General features: G+C 52.2%; 1 protein-coding gene across 3 annotated transcripts in view; it reads right to left on the reverse strand.

Moving 5' to 3' along the window:
* Positions 1-6,956: 6,956 nt before the first annotated feature.
* The window catches only part of RBBP6 (RB binding protein 6, ubiquitin ligase), a 33,431-nt gene continuing 20,289 nt past the window's right edge, over positions 6,957-20,098 (reverse strand). For 2 of the 3 annotated variants that reach the window (XM_053276016.1, XM_053276015.1), the window contains 11 exons: positions 19,672-19,811; positions 19,368-19,540; positions 18,308-18,411; positions 17,672-17,988; positions 15,260-15,359; positions 15,098-15,176; positions 14,950-15,007; positions 13,673-14,044; positions 13,180-13,281; positions 10,322-12,076; positions 6,957-9,064 (listed from right to left, as the gene is read on the reverse strand). In XM_053276016.1, coding sequence (XP_053131991.1) covers positions 7,432-9,064; positions 10,322-12,076; positions 13,180-13,281; positions 13,673-14,044; positions 14,950-15,007; positions 15,098-15,176; positions 15,260-15,359; positions 17,672-17,988; positions 18,308-18,411; positions 19,368-19,540; positions 19,672-19,811 — 4,833 coding nt within the window. In that variant the 3' untranslated portion in view covers positions 6,957-7,431. The remainder of the gene's footprint in view (positions 9,065-10,321; positions 12,077-13,179; positions 13,282-13,672; positions 14,045-14,949; positions 15,008-15,097; positions 15,177-15,259; positions 15,360-17,671; positions 17,989-18,307; positions 18,412-19,367; positions 19,541-19,671; positions 19,812-20,098) is intronic. The other variant, XM_053276017.1, reaches the window with a different exon arrangement.

Consider the following 20,098-nt stretch of genomic DNA (forward strand, 5'->3'; position numbering starts at 1 on the left):
CTGGTGTCCCCCCCCCCCGATCTCCCTGTATAATCTGCAGTTTGCTGTCAAAGCTTGGGTGGAGTAAAGCAGCCGTCAGGCAAACGGGGAGGGAGGGGAGGGGAGTGTACATCAAGGGAATGGGATGAGTTGGCGGCTGCTGCCGCCGCCGCCGAATATGTTCTGGAATGACATTTCTTCTTCCAGCTTGATCTGAGTGGGTAGCTTCTCTTCTAGCATGTTCTGGACGGGTGGTTCCTCTTCTTGCTTGCTCTGGATGACTGGCTCCTCTTCTAGCTTGGCCGCCCGGCTTCAGAAGGGCAGCAGAACGGAAGAGCCACCATTGGCAAACAGAAATTGTGTCCAGAAGTAGCTTTGATCTGCATCCAAATTAGTTCCTAACACAGACTCACTTTCCAGTGCCATCTGTTTTTACCTCGGATCTGTCTGAGTCATTGCGTGCTCCAAGCCACCCACACTTGGATGGGGATCCTCGGAGCCAAGAAAGGACAGAGCTAAAGAACCGGTGGGGGGTGGGGGGTGGGTGGGGTGGAAGGCTGGCTCTAGTGCCCCTGCTCCGAATGACTAGTCCACGGGTTGTTCCCGATGCTGCTGCACTACAATGCCCATCCAGACTTGATGTGTGAGCACTGGAAGATATTCCCCCCCTTAAGGGATGGAGCCGCTCTGGGAAGAGCAGAAGGGTCCAAGTCCCCTCCCTGGCAGCCTCTCCAAGAGAGGGCTGAGAGAGACTCCGGCCTGCAACCTGGGAGAAGCCGCTGCCAGTCTGTGTAGACAATCCTGAGCTAGATGGACCCAGGGTCTGACTCCATATACGGCTGCTTCCTATGTTCCTATCATCCCAGGCCCCACAGACGAGGCCCAAGCTTGGGGACCCCTGAATTATAGGATGAATCAAGGAAGGGTGTTTGAATCAGGCCCCCCTCCCAAAAGAATGCCTGCCTGCCTGCCTGCCTGCCCTTGGGGTGAAGGCATCTCCTGCTGCCCCAGGTGAAGGGCAGTGTGGGGCCCCAGCTGCAAAGCAGGCTCCACCCCTCAACACACACACACACACACACACCATGGTCCTGGCTGGCCATTTTGCCCGCCAGCAGACAAAGGCTGCTTGTGAAATGGAAGCCTGCCTGCCTGCCTGCCTGGCCCCCTGCCAATCTGCAAGAGGAGACAAAGGAGCAGAATGGGGGGGGGGGGCTGGGCCTGGGAAGAGGCAGGCAAAGCACCACCGAAGGGAATGCACGTTGCCATGGAGACTAAGACAGCCCAGCTGGGGACATGGAGAAGCTCTGCACTCCACTTAGGCTTAACTCCATCTGCCAGCCCAGGAATGCTGCTGCTGCTGCTGCTGCTGCTGGCACAGAGCCCAAGCAAAGCAAAGCAAAGCGCACCCCCCCACACACACACACAGGCGGTGGCTGCCTGGAGGATGGGCGCCCGAGCCCTGCGCAGCGCTCCAGGCCCTGGGGGAGGGCTGCTGCCGTCTGAGCCAGGGCGGCTAAGTTGAGCCTCCATGGACAGACGCAGCAGCCCACCTCTGCCTGAGGACCAGTGGTGGGTGAGCCACAGGGGAGGCCGGGGAGTGTCCCCACCTTGCCCTGCTGGGCTGTGGGCTTCCTAGAGGCATCCGGCTGGCCCTGCTGGGAACAGGCTGCAGGTCAAGCTGACCCCAGCAGAGAAGTCCTGACATTCCTTGTTGTGCTAGGCAAGAGCTCCTGGGGGAGGCATCTCACTTGTTTTCACTCGGAAACTAATTCATCTTATTTTAATTAACACATTCCACATTCTCCACGTTCTCTCCTTCGTTTTCCAGGGGTGGAGGGGGAAAGAGAACCAGGCAAAATGCAATGGCAGATTGGAAGGGAGGGTCTTTGGGACCCTTGGTGGGTTTTTGTTGTACATGAAACCTCTTTTCTTGGAAGGAACCTGAAGGACTTGCCCAGATGTCCCTTCCTCCTTCAAGGGGCTGCCTCTTTGCACAAAATGGCTCCTCCTCCCCTTCCGTCATGTAAGCCTCCATATTTTATTCACTTAGTTGCCACATTCATTTACATATCATATATATATTCAGAGTTCTCTCTGTCTCTCTCTGCTCTCTCTGACACAGGAAACAAGTTCCTTTCTGGTTTAATAACCCTCTCCAGGTAAAGTCAGGCTGTGACAAGAAGATCGCTTATCTTTCTGTCTGCTAGCAGGGATGGAGACATTTATTCATTCATGTTTAAAAATTGCATCCTGTTTTTCTGAAAAAAATAACTCTGTGCAACACACAAATACTCATAATGCAAAAAAACCCAGTCATAATGTTCAAGCCATTAAATTTTTTAGAATGTATTCTGCGACCAGCAGAATAAAGTGAGATCACTCCAGCTGAAACAAGACACAACAGTTAGCACCCAGCCCCCCCCCCAAAGGCCAGCTTCTGACAAGGGGGTCAAGAAGACTGGGGCCAGGCAGGCTTCTCTGGGGAGGGCACACCCCCAAAGGCTCTTCCGCTTCTGCTTACCGCTGGACCTCAGTTTGTGTGGGAACCTGCAGCAGGCCCTTGGAGGCCATCCAAAGCGTTGCCAGGAGTGGGCTGAGCGCTTCAGGGGCCCAAGCCCCACCTGCCTGGCTGTCCAGCTGCTGTTGGACTACAGCTCCCATCAGCCCCAGCTCCAATTACTGGGAGTTCAAGTCTGGCAATATCCGGGCCTTCGATCATCCCTGTCCTGAAAGGGGCCACACTCCATGAGCGAGGAGGAGGAGGAGGAGAGGAGGAGGAGGCACCTTCACCCACTCCCAGTTGGCCACAAGGCAGGAAACCTGATCGGCTCTAACAGCAGCTCCTGCACAGGAGGAGCAGCTGCCTGGTTCCGCGCCAGGCCGCTGGGGACGGGCTGTTCCGCACGGCCTTTCTGGCTGCGGATGACCTCCAACGTCTCCCCCGGCCTCTCTGCCCGGCCTCCTCCTCTTCACTGGAGATTCAAACCTGGGACCCTCTGCATGCAAAGCCCCTTCTCAAAGGAAGCCGTGGCTGTGTGAGGCATCAGTGGGGGGGGGGGGGGAGCTGGGAACTGGCCGGCTGCCTGTCAGCAAAGATGGGAGGGGTGCACCAAGCCCCCTCCCTCAGCCTCTTTTTCAGTCTTGTTGAAAAGCAGCGCATTAATCTCCATTGTATCTCTCCCCCCTCCCCTCAAAAAACACATTAACGGGCATGGTTTTTGCAGAGGAGCCCAGGAGAGGGTTGACTGCTGCCACTTTGAGGCAGACACTGAGCAAGGCAGGCTGGAAGGAAGAGAGAATCTACAACCGCCCCCCAGCCCAGAACGCACCAGAGCGGGCCATGACTGATTACGTGGAGTCCGGCGATGTGGGTTCCTGAAGCTGTCTGGCCTTTTTAAAAACCTGCGAGTTTTTGTTCTTCTGAGTGGCTGTTTGCCCCTTTGGGGGGACGGAAAAGTGGCTTATACATTTTGATGTAAGCATAAAAACCTTGCCTTGTCCAGCAGCTGCTGGGAAGCCAAACAATCCAACAGAGAGAGAGAGACTGGCCCTGACTTGACTGCAGGAGTGGCTGCCACGCAGCACCTTGCGGGTGACTCTGCTGCGTTGGGGTGTGGTGGTCTCTCTGCAGAGCCCTGAAGTCGTGTGGGCAAGGCGGCCCCCCCCACGTGAAGCTGGTGGTGGAAGGGAGTGGGTGTCTTTTCCAAGGCTCCCAAGCCAGCAGCAGTCTGGGAGCTCCTCACTGGCTGTGAAGAGATATGCCGGAGTCTGGGGAGGCAGCGGCCTCTTCTGGCTCCCGCTCAGCACCTTTTGCACGGAAAAGCGGGGGCCGGGGGCGGTAGTGGTGGGACGCTGCCCAGCGGGTTGCTGCATGCTCCAAGAGGAGGCGTGCTGGGCAACCCACAGGTAAGGACTGGGAAGATGCGCCTGCTTGGGGACTGAAAGCCTCGTGGTCAGTGGGGCCCCCAGTGGGTCAGGAAGAGGAGGCGGCTGCTTCCGACGGGCTCTGCTTGCTGGCCCCAGGAGGAGGAGCCAGATGTGTGCAGCTGCTGGATGCCGGCACAGTCCCAGGCAGCCCCCCCCCCGCTGGATCTCCAAGGGCTCCTGGGCTGGCGGCAGCAGGCACAGGGGCATCTGCCTAGCCGCGGAGACCTACCAGCTGGCGCCTTGGCCCGCACGGCAGCTTCCCTCCCTCTTCTCAGTCTCCTCCTGGGAGACTTGCCTGAGCTTTGCCCGCAGCCAAGGATGCCGGCACGCAGCTTCCCAGGCACTTTGCTACTATGTCCTTGAGACACAGACAGACAGTTGCCCGCTGGGCAAAATGCCACCGGCTGGCTCCCTGGAGACGGGGAAGTGGCACGCGGCAGCGGAGAGAGAAGAAGAACATGGCACGGCGACCAGCCACTATTCAGTGCACCCGCTGTGTGTCTCTGGAAAAGAGCGCGGGGCGGGGGGGGAGCGGCTTGAGCAGGGCGGGGGGGCACCCTGGCCGGGCTCCACAGTTCATGCTGGCAGTGGAGCTCAAGCTCCCCACAGAGCTATGCACACAGATCCAGAAAATGTGACCATGGGGCTTGGCTACTGGGAGCCAGAAGGCGGCGGCGGCGGCAGCGATTATGGGGACTGGGCCCGGGAGAGGAGCTGCTGCCCGACCCCCTGCTGCCATCAGCCCCCGCCCCACTCAGCCCATGCAGTCCAGACCCCCGAGAGCAAGCAAGCACTCTACAGCCCAGCTGCCTGCAAGGCTAACTGCTGAAGAGGCTCGTGCAGATGAGCCAAGCCCCCCCCCCACTGCAAAGGAAGGCAAAGACCACCTCCCCACTGAACTAACTGGTCAGGATGGTCCTCCACGAGCAGAGCTGGGCCACAAAGGAAGCCCCCCCTGGCCGGCTGGCTTGCCTGGAGCGGCCTCTTTCTGCAGCTCGCTGCTGCTGCTGCTGCCCAGCCTCCCTTCGGCTCTGTGCAGCTGCATCTCCTGGCTGGACCTTGCTCAGAAAGGCCAGGCCAGGCCAGGCCACACGCAGGCACAGGGGGTCTGGCTGCCAGCAGCTCCTCCCTGCAAAAGGGAGAGAGGGACAGCGGAGAAGGCCACTGGGGGCAGCTGAAGTTAGGGCCGGCGGCAGTGGCCGCACTGGGTCCCCAGCAGCCTGGTGGGATTCTGGCTAATGGATGAGGCACCCCCTTGCTGCAGAAGAAAAGCGCAGGCCGGAGAGCATTGCAGGCAGACAAGAAGGGGCCGGTGCAGCATATGGAAGCAACAGGCCGTTTGGTGGCCATCCTCTGGTCTTCGATACTTGGGGTCCAGCAGAGCAATCCAGCAAGGCCAGGCTGACATCGGGGCCCCTGAAGCCCGGCAGCTAAAGAGAACGTGTACCATGTGTGGGGCTGCATGAGGACAGGTCTTGCCGTGCCCTTCCTGTCCTGCAACCTGGGAGTTGCTGAGGCACACCACCGGCAGTTAGGATCCTGGCCTCGATGGAGCGTGGGTCTGATCCTGCAAGGCCATTCTTCCATTACAGCTTTATTGCTGGTGGATGCTTTCTGGGTGAACTCTCAAACACACAGTCCAGCTGCATCTTGCATTATTTATTTGTGCTGCACCCAGAAGTGGCCAGCATGCCTGCCTGCAGCTAGACCTTGGGCCAGAGCTCACCATCGAGCGACAGCGGGCATGTCTGAGCGCCCTCAGCAATCCAGAGAGCAGCTCCCCTGGCACCTGGACATCAGCCACGAGCCTCATCTCTGCACTCCAGAGACCCACCAGGACTCCAGTGCCTCGCCCTTGAGACCCAATCACTGCCTCCTCTCTCCAGCTCCATGACGAACTGTTCCAAGGCATGGAGGGCAGCTAGACGATCTGTTTCTGTTGCGACTTCGGCCCACATTTATCCTGTCTATGCAAGAGAGTTGATTGGTACAAGCTCTTAGTGACCACGTAAGATTCTCACTAGCACAATCTCACCCACACTACCAGCCTACACTCAAGAATATCTGCCACCTGTAGCCGTGGTGGGTTGGCTTGTTGCTGGCGGCCTGACTGGGGGACTGGAGCCCACACTCAGGTCTGAAACCACTTCTATTTCGATGGAGGCATGGATTTCCTGCATCTAGTAGTTAAGCGTACTTTCTGTGTCAATTTCTGACTGGCCAGCAAGCACAGGATGCACCTCTTGTCCCCGCTCTGAAACATGGAGTCTGCTCAGCAGAGAACCTGAGCTTCATCAGCACAGTATGGGTGGTGGCGAGGGGAAGCAACAAGTGTATCTTCGTCTCCAAGACTGCCAGGTACAGAACTATTCATGGCAGGTCTGTTTGGACTTGAAACCTCACACGTTCAAAATACAGCACAATTTCAAGATTTCACTTGATAGGTTTGAAGCATTACAAATTTGGCTTTGAAATTCAGTTTTGTAGGCTTTTAAATATTCAGGTTCTAACTCCCGGAGATGAATTCCAATGCAAGAAGACTTGCCAAATCCAAACCGTACACTACTTCTGTAAGTCTTAAATCCAACTGCACCCACAGGCAGAGAAAACTGCACCCACAAGAAGAAAAAAACCCTTCCTCCCAAATTGCACTCTCAAATAGCTGCTAGCCAAACCACGCCCCCCCCCCGGACAGATCCAACGTGGGCCAAGAATTCAATTCCAGCAGCTCTTGGCCCCCCAAATGGGTCCCCTCCAGAGTTCTGAGGATCACTGCTTTCACACACAGCATCCTGGGAGGAAGCAGTGACCTGTTTGCCTCTGAGATGTGAACACTCAAGTGTGCCTAGAAAGGTTTATGTCCACCCTCTCCAAAAACTGGGAGAGCCCACTCAGCTTTTCAGTAGCCACATTTAAAGAGAAGAATGCCCTCCTGTTTAACATGGTACATACTCAACCAATACTGCCTGTTTATTCCTCTGAAGCCCATTGCTCAGCACTCAGGGTGCCTTTTCCCTTCCCTGCTTTCATTAAAGCTAGTGTTGCAAATCTACCACATTGATTAAAGTTTATTGAAAATTTTTTTTATTATTGTAATCCAAAAGTAACAGAGCAGGGCTGCAATGCATTCTTTAAGTCCACTGGCTGATATTTTAGAACCGATACCAGCCATTTTCTCTTCTTTTTCGTGACAGGCAATTAAAAAAATTTAAATGTGAAAATTTTCACAGTACAGTAAACTCCACCCAAACTAATTTAATGGTGGTTAAAAATAAGATGCCCCAGCAAAATAAAATAAAATAAAATATTTAAAAAAGGACCCTCCACCCCGCTCCCTCCCTCCCCCATATTACATGGTCACAACTCACAAGTCTGTACAAAATGTTCACTTTATAAAGCTCTGATGTAAAAATCCAGTCAAGCAGCAATCGGGTAAGTGCAGCACAGGGCCTGGCGGGGCCTTATTTACAAGGCTCTCCTCGAGTACATTGGAACCAGAGTTCAGAAGGGCGACGCCAGTCCAGCCTAGACAGTCACAGCCTTGGCTTTTTGGTCCTCTCCTTTCTCCTTCTCCCGCTCCTTGTCTTTGCTCTTCTTCGACTTCTTCTTCTTGTGTTTGTGTTTTTGGCTCCGCTCCACTTCCGACTCCGTTGCGGCGGCGTGCTTCTTATGCTTCTTGTGTTTTTTGTGCTTCTTGTGCTTCTTCTTGTCCTTCTTCTTCTTCTTCTTCTTGCTGTCCTGGCTGTCTGCGGAGCTGGCGCTGCTGCTGCGGCTGCGGCCCTGGCTCTCCGAGGGGCTGGGGCTGAGGCTGGGGCTGCTCTGGCTCTGGCTCCGGCCAGGCTGGGCAGCAGACGGTGCTGCTGCAGCAGCCGCCGCCGCCACCACCACGGCAGTCTCCTTCGGCTTGTCAGCGGCCTTCTCCTTCTCCTTCCCCTCCCGGGCAGCTCTCCCTGAGGGGGAATCCTCCTCTTTTGCAGAGACGTTGCTGTCACTGTCACTTTCATTGTAGTCGGGGACAAAAGCAGCCTCATCTGTTTCTCGGGTCGGGTCAGAGGCGAGCCGGGAAGAGTGGCTGGGCTGAGGCTTTGGTTTGGCAGCGCCCCTGTCGTTCGGGACAGGCCCTTGTTCTCTGGCCTCTGGCGAGCAGTGCCTGTGCAAGGGCTTGCTCCCCGCCGGCACCCTCTCTTTGCCGCTCTTCGTCTCCGACGAGGGGCGCTTCTCTCTCTCTTTGCCGGAGCCTCTCTCCTGGGACTTGTGGTGTTCCGCGGAGGAATGCCGGGATTCGTAGGCCGCTTTGTGCTCACTCTGCCGCCGGTCTCTCGGAGGGCTGTAGCTGCTCCACCGGGAGTCCCCGGCTTCCCTTCTGGGTAGGTCCGCCCGCTCCTCTCGGGGCTTATTCTTCTGCCCAGAGGCAGCAGATTCCCGGCTCCGAGAAGGCGAGAGCTTCTTCCGGGCAAGTTCGCTCCTTTCGTCTCTTCGCTTGGAGCCTGAGTGGTCTCTGCTGCTGTCGTGGTCGGACTTTTTGTCCCTGTTTGGAGTGAAGTCCTTGGCAGAAGAACTGTGTGCCGAGTCGTGCTTTTCGGAAGACCGGCTCTCCTTGCACGAGGAGTGCGGAGGGCCGCTCTTCAGGCTGCTTTGCTCGGCACTGCGCTCCGAGCGCTCCTTCTCCAGCGGGGCTCCACTCCTCCTCTTCTCAGAGGAGTCTCTGTCGGAGGCAGCGTGATCCCGGTCTTTGGCTTTCCCTTTCTCATTGGACGTTGTGGCTTTGGAGCTTCTGGAGTCTGGCTGTGAACTCTCACGCCCAGATTCTTTTGTGGCTCTCTGGCTTTTCTCTAAAGGCTCGGGATCCTTCTCGTTGTGTTTAATGGGGTTAGATGGCTTTGTGCTGACGTTCTTGACAACGCTCGCAGGCTTCCCAATGGCGGAAGGAACCTGCCCAGATTTATTCTCTTCCTCCCCGGCCTTGTCTTCCTCCTCCTCGGAATCAAAGTCATCTTTGTCCCACTTGGACTGAGGGACCTGGACCATAATGATGACATCTTCAGGAGGAGCCGTGATGATGTCGTTGTTGTACTCCTCCATCGTCTTAATGACGGTTCGCTTTGTGTCTAGCTTGTCTTCCGACTTTCGCACGGGGCTGCCTCCAGCGGAACTTGTGCTAAGGAAGCAGAAGGAAAGAACAGCCTAGTCAGGAGGAAGAGAGGCAGAGTTGACACAGAAAGCCTTTGACTTGCTTCTCAGTTTGTTTCTGCAGAGCTAAATACCACTTTGTGACTTTTTTAAAAAGGGCATTTGTCAGATAGCCCCCAACAGCAACGAGCTGATGTAATATTCAGGGCTTCGTGTGAGGGCTGTTTGGAACCTCTCCCCTCATGGAAGATGCATCTTAGAGTCACAACGGCATTTTGCCACCACAGAAAAGCAAACCACAATCAGGCCTGAATTCCTCCATCTCCATCTCACACTGTACAACTATCCTGGAAAGCTTTATGTTCAGAATGCTGCCTTTCTAACAACCTGCATCTATTTGAAATATTTAACAGTGCTTTTCTTGCCAGTTCGAAGTGGTTTAGAAAAATAACCTAAAACTAGTAACAAACAATACAAAATAAGGAACAAAAATACAACAATCGTAGGTTATGCTGCCACTGGGGAAGAAAAGAACAGTTCAAAGACTGGATGACAGCGGGAAGCTTTCCTTCTCTGAACACTCAGCAGAGGAAGCACTCCTAACTGACCCCTTCAGGGAGGAGGTTCCATGGACTTAGAGCTAGAACGGAGATGGCGTGCCTCAAAGCCATTCCCATCCTCACCTGCCTGAAAGCTGCCTGACTAGGTTTCAACTGGCACACAGACTTATATGGGGAGAGGTCGTCTTGAGGACACAGGTGTCCTAGGAACATGGCCAGGCCCCCCCATGCTAAAACCAGCCCCTTGAATGGGGTCCAGAAGCAAGCTGGTAAAGCCCAGGTAAATGGCCGCTTCCCCTTGATGGAAAAATCCCGGCATTAGATTTACAAGGAACCAAGAGGCCATGTAACCCACCTCCCGGCCCCATGGCAAGAAACTCTGACCACTAGGCTCCACAATTCACAGGACAAGCCGAGTCACAGCAGGGGGGCTTGGGGAGCAAAGGGCTTCAGGTGACTTCAGCAACTGAGCTAAGCCTCATGCTGGAGAGGACAGCGAGAGGCCACAGCTCAACTGAGAAGGAGAGGAGAGCAGATCTAGATCATCAAGACCGACCCCTGCAGGACACAAGTCTCGGGCTCCAGTTCAGCTGGAAGCAGCTGTGCCTTTTCTGCCTCCAGAGGATTTACCACAGACCAAACTGGAGCCTGTTACAAAATGCACGTTTGTGGGCTGAACAGGACCGGGAGATGAACGGAAACTGATCATTCACCAAAAGGGGTACCTGGTATAATCCACCAGCATCGAGCCAGACCCATCCGCTGCAGCCACTTTTCTCCTCAGCTTTCCTTTGGTCTTTTCTTGCTTCACTTTGCTATTAGCTGGCTCAGGTTTCTCAGCAAGAGTGTCTTTAACGGGAGGGATGTTTTCGGTGCCGACAATCTTTTTGCCAGTTTCTCGGTTCAGCTTGATCTTTTTTGCCGGAGCCACTGGCGAAACCGTCTTCTCCTTCTCAGGAGTCTTCTCAGCTTTTTCTCCCTCTGGCTCAGTTTTCCCCTTTGGAGACGGTTTCAGCTCTGTCACTTCCTGCTTGGAAGTTTTCTGTGACGTGGTGTCATGATCCTTCTCCGCTTTTTCCTCGGCTTTCCTTTTCCTTTTTTCCGGCTTTGCATCCACAGGTTTGTTTTTGTCCACGGGCTTCTTCGACCGGTCCTCTTTGCTCGATGGCTTCTCCTGCTTGACCTCCTTGGGGTGCTCCTTCTTGGCTTTCTCCTCCTTGACTGACCGGGTGTCGGGATGCTCTTTGGTAGCTCGTGGGTGAACTTTCCGTGGGGTGCTAACGGGCTTCTCCTCTTTTTGAGAGGACGACGAGGACTTGGCAGGATCAGCCTTGGGCAGCTCCTCCTTGACTTTCTTCGTGGGAGGAGGCTCTGCCCGGTCGGCCTCGGCCTTCTCACGGTCGGCCTCAGCCTTCTCTTGGGGCGCTTTTGCGGGCTTTGCTGGCACGTCTTTCTTGGGAGCAGCAGTGCCTTCCACTTTCCTCTTCCCCTTTTCGGCTTTTGCCTTCGGCTTTTCTTTCCTCTCCTTGTCAGAAACAGGTTTGAAGGCAACCGAATCAGCTTCCATGGGCTCATCCCGGACAGGAGTGGCATCGTCCCTGCTTGGGGGCATGAAGAGTGGGTCGGGCTTGGGGTCTTCCCCAGCAGGAGGGTCTCTTGGCTTCCGCGAGCCTTCCAACGGGTCTGCACTTGGGAAGCTTTCGCCTTCTTCTCCCTTCCGTTTCTTCCGGTGCTTCTTATGTTTACTTCCTTTCCCATCTCCTGGTGGGTTTTCAATCTCCTTCTCTTTCAGTTTCGACATGTCTTTCATACTGTGGCCCTCTCGACCTGGCATCTTTTCAGAGTAGCTGCTCCCTACATTTCGGTTCCGATGGCCCAGGCCTCCAGGGTAATCATCTCTACGACCCCGAATATATGGGGAATTCTCTCGCCGAGGTCCAGGAGGACCGAATCGCTCTGGGGAGAAGTTCTCTCGGTTAATCAGAGGTCTTGGTTGGGTTCCAGCCGCATAGCCCTTGTAGAATTTCTCGTACCATTCTCTGTAGGTCTCCCACTCACGGTATCTCTCCTTTTCAAACGGATCTCTCATGTCCACAGTTCTGCCATAGTAGGCTTTCATGTCATAAGGCGGGACTTCTCGAAACCGACCAAAGTACTCCCTTTCCCCTTCCCCTTGAGGAACGGGGCGCTTACTTGGAGACTGGCCTCTGTAGACTGGCGATCTGGATCGAGAATGGTATCTTCTGTAGGGGGGTGACCTTGACCTTGACCGATGATATCCATGGGACCGGGACCTGGACCGGTAATTCCGACTTTTCCCCCTGCCCCTCCGTGGGTAGGGGGGTGACCTTGAGTAGGAGCGGGAATGGGAGCGGCTGAAAGACCTGGAGTATGAGCGAGAGCGAGATGAGCCAGATCTCGACTTTGAGTATGTATAGGAACTTCTTGAATACGATGAGGCGCTATATGGTGATTTGGACCTGAAGAAACAGTTTTTAAAAGTGAGGTGTGCAACTGCAGCCTCTTTGCTATTATGCAAATTATGTGAGAAGACAGAGACATGCAGAGGTGCCTCAGCATTCTTGGCCAATCAAACCATGATAAAAGGGCACAATCCAGAGCTTCTTTGGGCCTGCCTGAGGGTCTGTGTTGACTTCCTCCTCATGCTTCCCAAATATGCTGTATAACTATTTGCTTTTGGAACCCCCCCAATGTCAACTAGCGATTTAGCAAGTAACAATGATAATGGGAAAAACTCCTCAAGTTCTGCACAACTAGCTCCAGGGAACCAGCAGTTCTTTGGACTGTGATCGGACGTTAGGTTTGGTTTTAGAACTCTATATACCTGCTATGTAGAGAAAGTTGGCTAGCTTTCTGTGAATGTATTGCTTCTATCTTAGATTAGCCAATAACTATTCAGCCCCTCAACAAAGCAACATAATACTGCTTTCCTTAAAGAGTTTTGACCAATGAACCTAGATGATCTCATTCCTCAGAATACAGGAAAACACAAATGGAGTCCCACTGCTTGCAATCTGCTCCAAGATGGAGCTATTAGGCAGTGCCTAGGAAAGTTGGCATCTTCTATTAAGTCAGACCATAGAGGTCCATTTAGCCCGATGCCTTCTACTTCAGAGCAGCTCATCCTCATGAGCCAGAGGGTGTCAGAAGGAGGCACAGCTGCCTCTGCTTCCTGGCAGATCGGGTTGCTTGGCCCTACCTCTTCACACAGCTCTACTTGATGAATGGCCAGCCGGCAGGCAGCGTAGCTCTCAGACTGGGCGGAAGAGAGCGGAGCAACCAAGCTGCTGGAAGGGAGAGGCAGCCATACCTCCTTTGGCGCCCCCCTGGCTTGTGAAGACAAGCCGCTACTGCCTCCACTCCGGGTGGCAACTGCTCTCAGATACTTAGGTGCAGACGGTTTCCCCCCCATCCTTGCTACCAGAGGGTAGAAAAACACACACAAACAAATGAAATGCCAAGGACTCCGCTTGGGGGCTTCCAGAGGCAAACCACAAGCTCTGTCATGCAACTGCAGCCCCTCCTTTCTGCTCGTTTACAGACCCAGCATGGAAACACTTACCGGGAATAGGAACGCCTGCGCTCCTTCTGGATTTTTTTATATTCCATCAGTTCCTTAGCAAAATCATTTGTAAACTCATCAAGCTTGGACTTTTTCTTCTCTCTGTAAAAAATAAGAGAATTTCCATGATGTGGTGCAACTGGACATGGTCACAGAAGGCATTAAGAGAACCACACCAAACAAGGACATGGCATGCAAATGAGAAACTAACGTGCTACTATGCAAGCAAAAAGTGCCCCAAACAACAGCATCCAAACCCCCCAAAGCAGCAGTGTCTCTTAGGGATGTTTCGCAGTATTCTGTTAGAATTACAGTTTTCTGGGTTTTTAGATTTGATGGGTTATTCTTGTACTGGTAGTGGAAACCAACATTTGAAATCTCACGTTATATGTCATTTTTGCTTACGGCAGATGCATTTTTAGTTGCAGTCCAAAAGTCTACTGAAAGAGAAGAATGAAATATAACGGAACTTCATTCAGAGCCAAATACTTACTCCTCTTTAAGTCTCCGTTGTTCTCTGTAAAACTCCTCCCTAGATAGAGGAGGTGCTTGTGTCGTTGGGATGGCATTTGAGTGAGCCGTTGGTACTGGTGATGGTACCCAAGGTGTTGATATGTTTGCTGGAGCCGGGGGGTATCCCGGAGGGGGGACAGTGTAACCAGCAGGTGGAGGCTGACCCGGTGGAAACTGAGGAGGAAACTGTGGTGGAGGCACCCCCGGAGGAAGAGGAAGTGCGTGGGGAGGAGGAGGCGGAGGATACAGGGGAGGTGGAGGCACGGGCACAAAGACGGGTGTTGAGGCTGGCAGTGTTGGGGCCTGAGTCCTTTGTGTGCGGTCACTATGCGGGCGTCCTCGGTTTGAACTTCTAAAGAAACCCAAAAACACGGTGTCACTGAGTGCTCCACTTGCCCCTAGTTCGCAAGAGAGGAGAGTGAAACGGACCTGGCACCCCATCCTCAGCCTCAAGGCTCTTGCAGCCTAAATGGTCCCTTTGCTGCCCCTCGGCTCTGACAGATGCTCCCTCAGCTGTACCTGCAGGTTCCCCATCAGAACCCTCCCCATCAGACTCCAGACCCTGGCTTATAGCGCTTCTCCTTCTGCAAGCCTTTCAAAACCATTAGCTAATCTTCCACACGGCTGCTGATCAAAAGGACAAAGCGACTGGACTCTGAGCCTCAACTGCTTTTTCAGATTCATTGGCTTTGGAGTTTTAAAGATACCTGGCTCATGGGGCCAGTTACAAGAATGCCAGTCTCTGGTACCGATAGATACGCAAGGATTTGACTCTGCCTACGACTGGCATCTTAGAGTTTTGGTGCTGCCCCCAGAACATTCAATTCTGTAAGCCAGGGTTCAGAAATCTGTCTCCAGCCCTGCTCCTGACCGCAGGCTGCAAACAAATCAGGGCAACAGCTTCCTGACTGTTTTCGCCCAGTGACAAGATCAAGGTGGTGTTCACCTCCTGACCAGACTTCCACAATACATTTCACCTGATGCTTCCTTTAAATAAAAATGCAAACCTCCCTCTGCGTATGCAAACCACTGTTTAACACAGGGCTGCTCAACTTTGGCCCTCCTGAAGATGTTGGCCTACAATCCCCATAATCCCTGGCTATTGGCCACTGTGGCTGGGGATTATGGGTGTTATAGTCCAAAAACAGCTGAGGGGGTGGTTAAGTTGAGCAGGCCCAGTTTAACACAATGCTAGTCACATTCCAAATTTACTGGCTTAAGAATAAGAAAAGCAATGTGTTCTGGAGATATACTTACGGCTCCCAGCCCAACCGGTTGCCTGCAGACCGCATAGGGTTGCTTCTCATTGGCTGACCTAGGCGGAGAGAAAAAGGTTGCTTTCAGTCTGGATACAGGTGCCATTTTATAGACGCTCCCCAAGCAGGACCAAAGTAGTAAAACTTACCCATGGTGGGTATTGAGTGCCCGTGAGAGCCCAGCTGCCCTGGCAAGGCCGGCTGCCCGAGGACAGGAACCTGGTAGCCCTTCAGGGAGGAAAAGGGGGAGAGTCAGATGCTGCTGCCCTTGTGAAAGGTGCACATGAGACTGATCCCCAAACAAAGCTTACCTTCTCCTCCATCACAGTATTAATTGATAGCGAGGAAGGCGGCTTGGGGTGGTCTGAAGCAGCCACAATAGCAGCAGCCGGCCCCATCCCATCACTCTCACTGGAGGGAAACAGGCAGATTCAAGGTTAGCAATGGCTAGGAAAGGAACTGGAAGCACAAAGAGCCCATGATTCCCTTTTAGGAGAGAGCCATGTTTAGAAGAGGTTTTTTTTTTTAAATTTAAAAAAATACCAAAGGACAGAAAAGGAAGCAGAGAAGAACAATTTCCATGATTGAATAGCAGGAGCATTTTCCCTGTGAGGAACAGAGTAGGAGGCGAAAGAGAATTCCTTATTTATTTTTACAATTATATCCCGATCTTCCTCCAAGAAAGAGCTCACCTCTTGCCTGTGGGCTTCTCAGAGGCATCTGGTGGGCAACTTTGTGAAAATGGATGCTGGTATAGATAGGCCTTGGGCCTGATCCAGCAGGGCTCTTCTTATGTTCTTAAGGAGCTCAGGGAGGTATACATGGCTATGTTTATCCTCACATCATCCTGTGAGGTAGGTTAGGTTGGGAGATGAGTGACTAGCCCAGTCACCCAGTGAGTTCCATGGCTGAGTGGGGATTTGAAACTGGGTCTCCCCCATGCCAATCCACACATTCTAACCACTACACCATCCTCGTATTTGTAAGAAGTGTTAGGCTGTAGCCTACAATTCCTGTACCACCATTAATTCACCATGTGCAGACAGGGCTTGGCACATACCCACAGCTGCCAGAACTGCTGTCCCTCCAACACCAGTGGAACTGGCACAGATCTTCCAGAAAGGTGCAGAATATCAGGAGGGAGATCCACTGATCCACTCTGCTTTGAAACACGCATGACTGGCTTATACCACTTGCAAGAGCCACAAACAGTTTTGCTGAATTTCAGCCTGAATCAGGGGCTCCATTCAGATAACCCTGCAAACCACAAACTCTCACACTCCATCCCCTCCTGTCTTCTCTCTCCATTTTCTGCATAGTGCTAAAAAGTGTTTGCTGAGATGTCCGAACTGACAAAACTTGGTTAGCACTTGCCCTCCAAACCAGAACCCAGGGTGGACTGATTTAAATCAAGATTTAATCATGATTTAACACACCAAGAAATAAGATCATTCTAAATCAAGTTTCCCATTTTGAAAGTTATGTATGTATTTCCTGAGCTAGCATGCATTCTATTGCTTTAACAATTAGAGCATATACTGGTTTGCAATTCAATAGAGCTTGCACGTAATCTAACAGCATGATTCAAAAGCTTTGGCAATGCAGCACACATGCCTTTTGTACGGCCGAATTATGTCTGCTTACAGACAATGCCTGTAGAAATGCAAGGATGTCAAGCAAGATCACTTCCGCAAAGGCTAAACCTTCACTGATACCTGTCACTAAGTCTGATACCTGTCCCAGTGAAAGAAGTGGCACTTTTGAGTAAATGTGAGTGAGACTGAGCTGTGACCAGAACTTTTCGAGGAGAGAGATGGATGTTCTTGGGCAAACTCATGTTTCTCCATGCAATGGGAAATGACTATCCATGCTGTTAGGTTGGCGGAATCATAAATATTCCAAACTGTGTACAGATCAAACCTGTATGCATTACAGACCACAAGTAGCTGGACGTAAAATACAAGTACAAGATCAACCGTATGGGCTCCAGTGGATTAACTCACTCAGGGAGATACGGGATGACAGTGCTGGATTTCCAGTGCCTGCAATGACTAGTCCTTGGCCCCCAGTATCAAGCTTCAATGGAGGAATTACACAATGACCCAAGACATTTCCCCCAGCTCTTTCTTCACAAAGAAAAGCAACTTCTCAAATTCAGTTTTAAGAGACTGTGTGTTTGCATTAAATTCAGACAGCATCTCCAACCATGTTGTTTTTGACAGAAAAATATACTTAGTTGAAACTAATTTAAATTGAATTAAAACACTCACACACAAAAAAACCCATTAAAAATACATGTGCCAGAAACTCACCCCACCTCCCTCAATCATGGTTTGCAGCATTAGCCAAACTAAGCCAGAGCCTGCTGTGAACTATTTACTTGCCACTGGTTTAACCAGACAAGACCGTCTAAAGACCAGAGGGAGCGTGAGCCAGGACAGCTTTCTTGTGTTTACCTGGCACCAAAGGATGAACTTCTCAGACACACACCAGGATAAAATGGCTATTTAAAAACCCAGCTACGAAGCTCTTGGTGGCCCTTGAGCTACTCACTCTGCCCTTAATTCCCGATAGGAAGAACAGGATACAAGTCTACCAGATAAATTAATCCTTGGAGATTGTGTAACTCAGCTGCTGTTAACAAGTACGGGTGTGCACGGACCATTTGTGGTGGTTCGGTCCAAATTTGGACGGAACTGCTGCTCCACAAACTGGCGACTTACCGGAAAGGTCCTTCGGGCTTGTCAGGGTGATGTGCCATGGACAGGGGTGCAGAGACCTCGCCTGAGCAGCTGGCAGCGGACGACTGGCTTCCTGGCACCGTGGCTGATGCAGACATCGACTGGCCAGGAGGCAAGGTGAGGGATGCAGCCGCATGAGCAGGAGCAGACACTGCTGGCATCATGAGGGGATCCTGCTGCCTGGACCCCGTTGGCCTTGGTACGGAAGGCATATTCCGCTGGACGGCCTGCCTGGGAGGCTGAGCCTGTTTGCGAAGCCTCTTGGTGTAGCCAGTTTCATTTTTGAAATTGTTTACAGCCTGTGGTTGTAAAACCAGCAAGAAGGAGAAAGGGGTCAGAGGCCCAGGCACACTGCCATGCTTTGGGAGCAAACCCTAACCTGGTTATAACTGGGACAAGCTGATGGGTGCAGGGGCTGGAGACATCCCCAAAGGCACTGAAGCCTGAACACCCAGCCACTCTGGTTGTGGCTTGCAGTTCCGTGGCAGGGGGTGAGGGCAGTGGCAGGGCACAGAGGAGCTCACCTCCTAATTGCCCCTTTCCAGGCCAGCAAAGTGGTACACTCAGAAAGACAGGAAAGACACGTGGAACATAACAGAGAGGCAGAGCTCAAATTACCTGGCGCAAAAACTTGTTGGCAATTAAAGCATCAGGAGAAACATCTGTCTGGTGACAAGTTGGGCAGGTATGCTCCTCCGACTCTAGCAGTGATGTTCTGATACCTGTGGATAATGGAAGTGTGCCCTGTAAAACTTAGAGCATGTCCTTGAACTCTGAAAATTGGCGTCATATTAATTGTTATTATTATTATTATCTTAAGTAGTACAGCTATTGAGAGGTCTATCAGCAGTCAATGCCCTCAAGGTCTCCAAGTCCATTTAGTGAGAGATGTGCAACCTGGGGCTTTTCCAGTCCCTCACGCCCGCTGAAGCATCTAGGTGCCCTCCAGAACACCCGGGGCAAGGGGAACAGACTGGTAACTATGAGCAGGCACTTCCCTTAAATTCCAGCCTAAGACACTAGCATGGGCCACCCTAAAAAGATGCTCTTGCTTGGTGAAGTGCTTCGCTTCAGGACTTGGGAGGACCAGGCAAAGCAAGAATTCAAGGCAGGAGACAAAAATCCCGAGAAGCAGAAGCTTAAAACAATACTTTTTTAAAAATCCAATGAATTTAAGGCAAGAAAGGGACACATTTTGTATATCAAAAGGTAGAGAAAACAGTTTTGGGGTTCAACATCCAGTTTGGTCATTGCCTTTGAAATCGGCACTGAAGTTGTGCAGGAGGAAGCTAGCACACAACAGGAGGCAAGTAAAATTCAACCATGCAGGCAGGGCAGCACGTCATAGGAACATAGGTAGCTGCCATATACGGAGTCAGACCATTGGTCTATCTAGCTCAGTATTGTCTTCACAGACTGGCAGTGGCTTCTCCAAGGTTGCAGGCAGGAATCTCTTTCAGTTTTATCTTGGAACTTGAAACCTTCTGCTCTTCCCAGAGCAGCTCCATCCCTAAGGGGAATATCCTACAGTGTGCACACTTCTAGTCTCCCTTTCACATGCAACCAGGGTGGACCCTGCTTAGCTAAGGGGACAAGTCATGCTTGCTACCACAAGACCAGCTCTCCTCTTCTAGAGGAGCCCACAACGCATGCTTGAGGGTCAGAACACAATACTCACATTCATCACAGTAGCTGTTTCCACAGCAGGGAATGACGACAGCATCAGTCATGATATCTTTGCAGATCAGACACAACAGCTCGTCTGGAATAGGGTCATCTTCTTCTGAGGAGGAAGATGGCTCCTCTGGCAGGAAAGGGGGCTTCTCCTTCTTCCCTATGGCATAAGCCTCGCTGAAAGAGAGCAACCGTTCCAATGCATCTCATATTGTCTTCGAGCAGAATACAATAGGTCGAGCAGAAACTGCCCCCCCGCCAGAACATGGAAGATAATGGTACATTATGTAGTCATGTACTCGACTTACGCATCTATTGTTGGGATGGCATATTTCCCGGTGTTGGTGAGCATGGCACCCTTGGTGTTGGGGTCCTGCACCTCCATCATGAAGCTTCGGGGAATTCCTGTGCTCTTTTTAATCCTGGGAACAGACTCAAAGCTTTTGTCCTATGGAGGGAAGACACACAAATATCACAATTATCTCCATTGGCTAGGCAAAATAATGTTACAACTACTCTCCTGGAGCACTCCCCACCTACCGTTAGCCAAGTTTCTTTTGCAAGTTCAAAAGACTGCAAATTTCGGGGCCCATTTGGAGCACCCAACATTGCTCATGCACCTGGCTAGACTGACTGAGATTAGTTGTGAAGCTACAAAGGAATGCCAGCCAGCCATTTCTCATTTTACTTTGACAACAAATATTTATACACCACTTTTCAATAAAGTGGTTCTCA

This window comes from Hemicordylus capensis, chromosome 13 (genome assembly GCF_027244095.1).
Source record: "Hemicordylus capensis ecotype Gifberg chromosome 13, rHemCap1.1.pri, whole genome shotgun sequence".
Classification (NCBI taxonomy): domain Eukaryota; kingdom Metazoa; phylum Chordata; class Lepidosauria; order Squamata; family Cordylidae; genus Hemicordylus; species Hemicordylus capensis.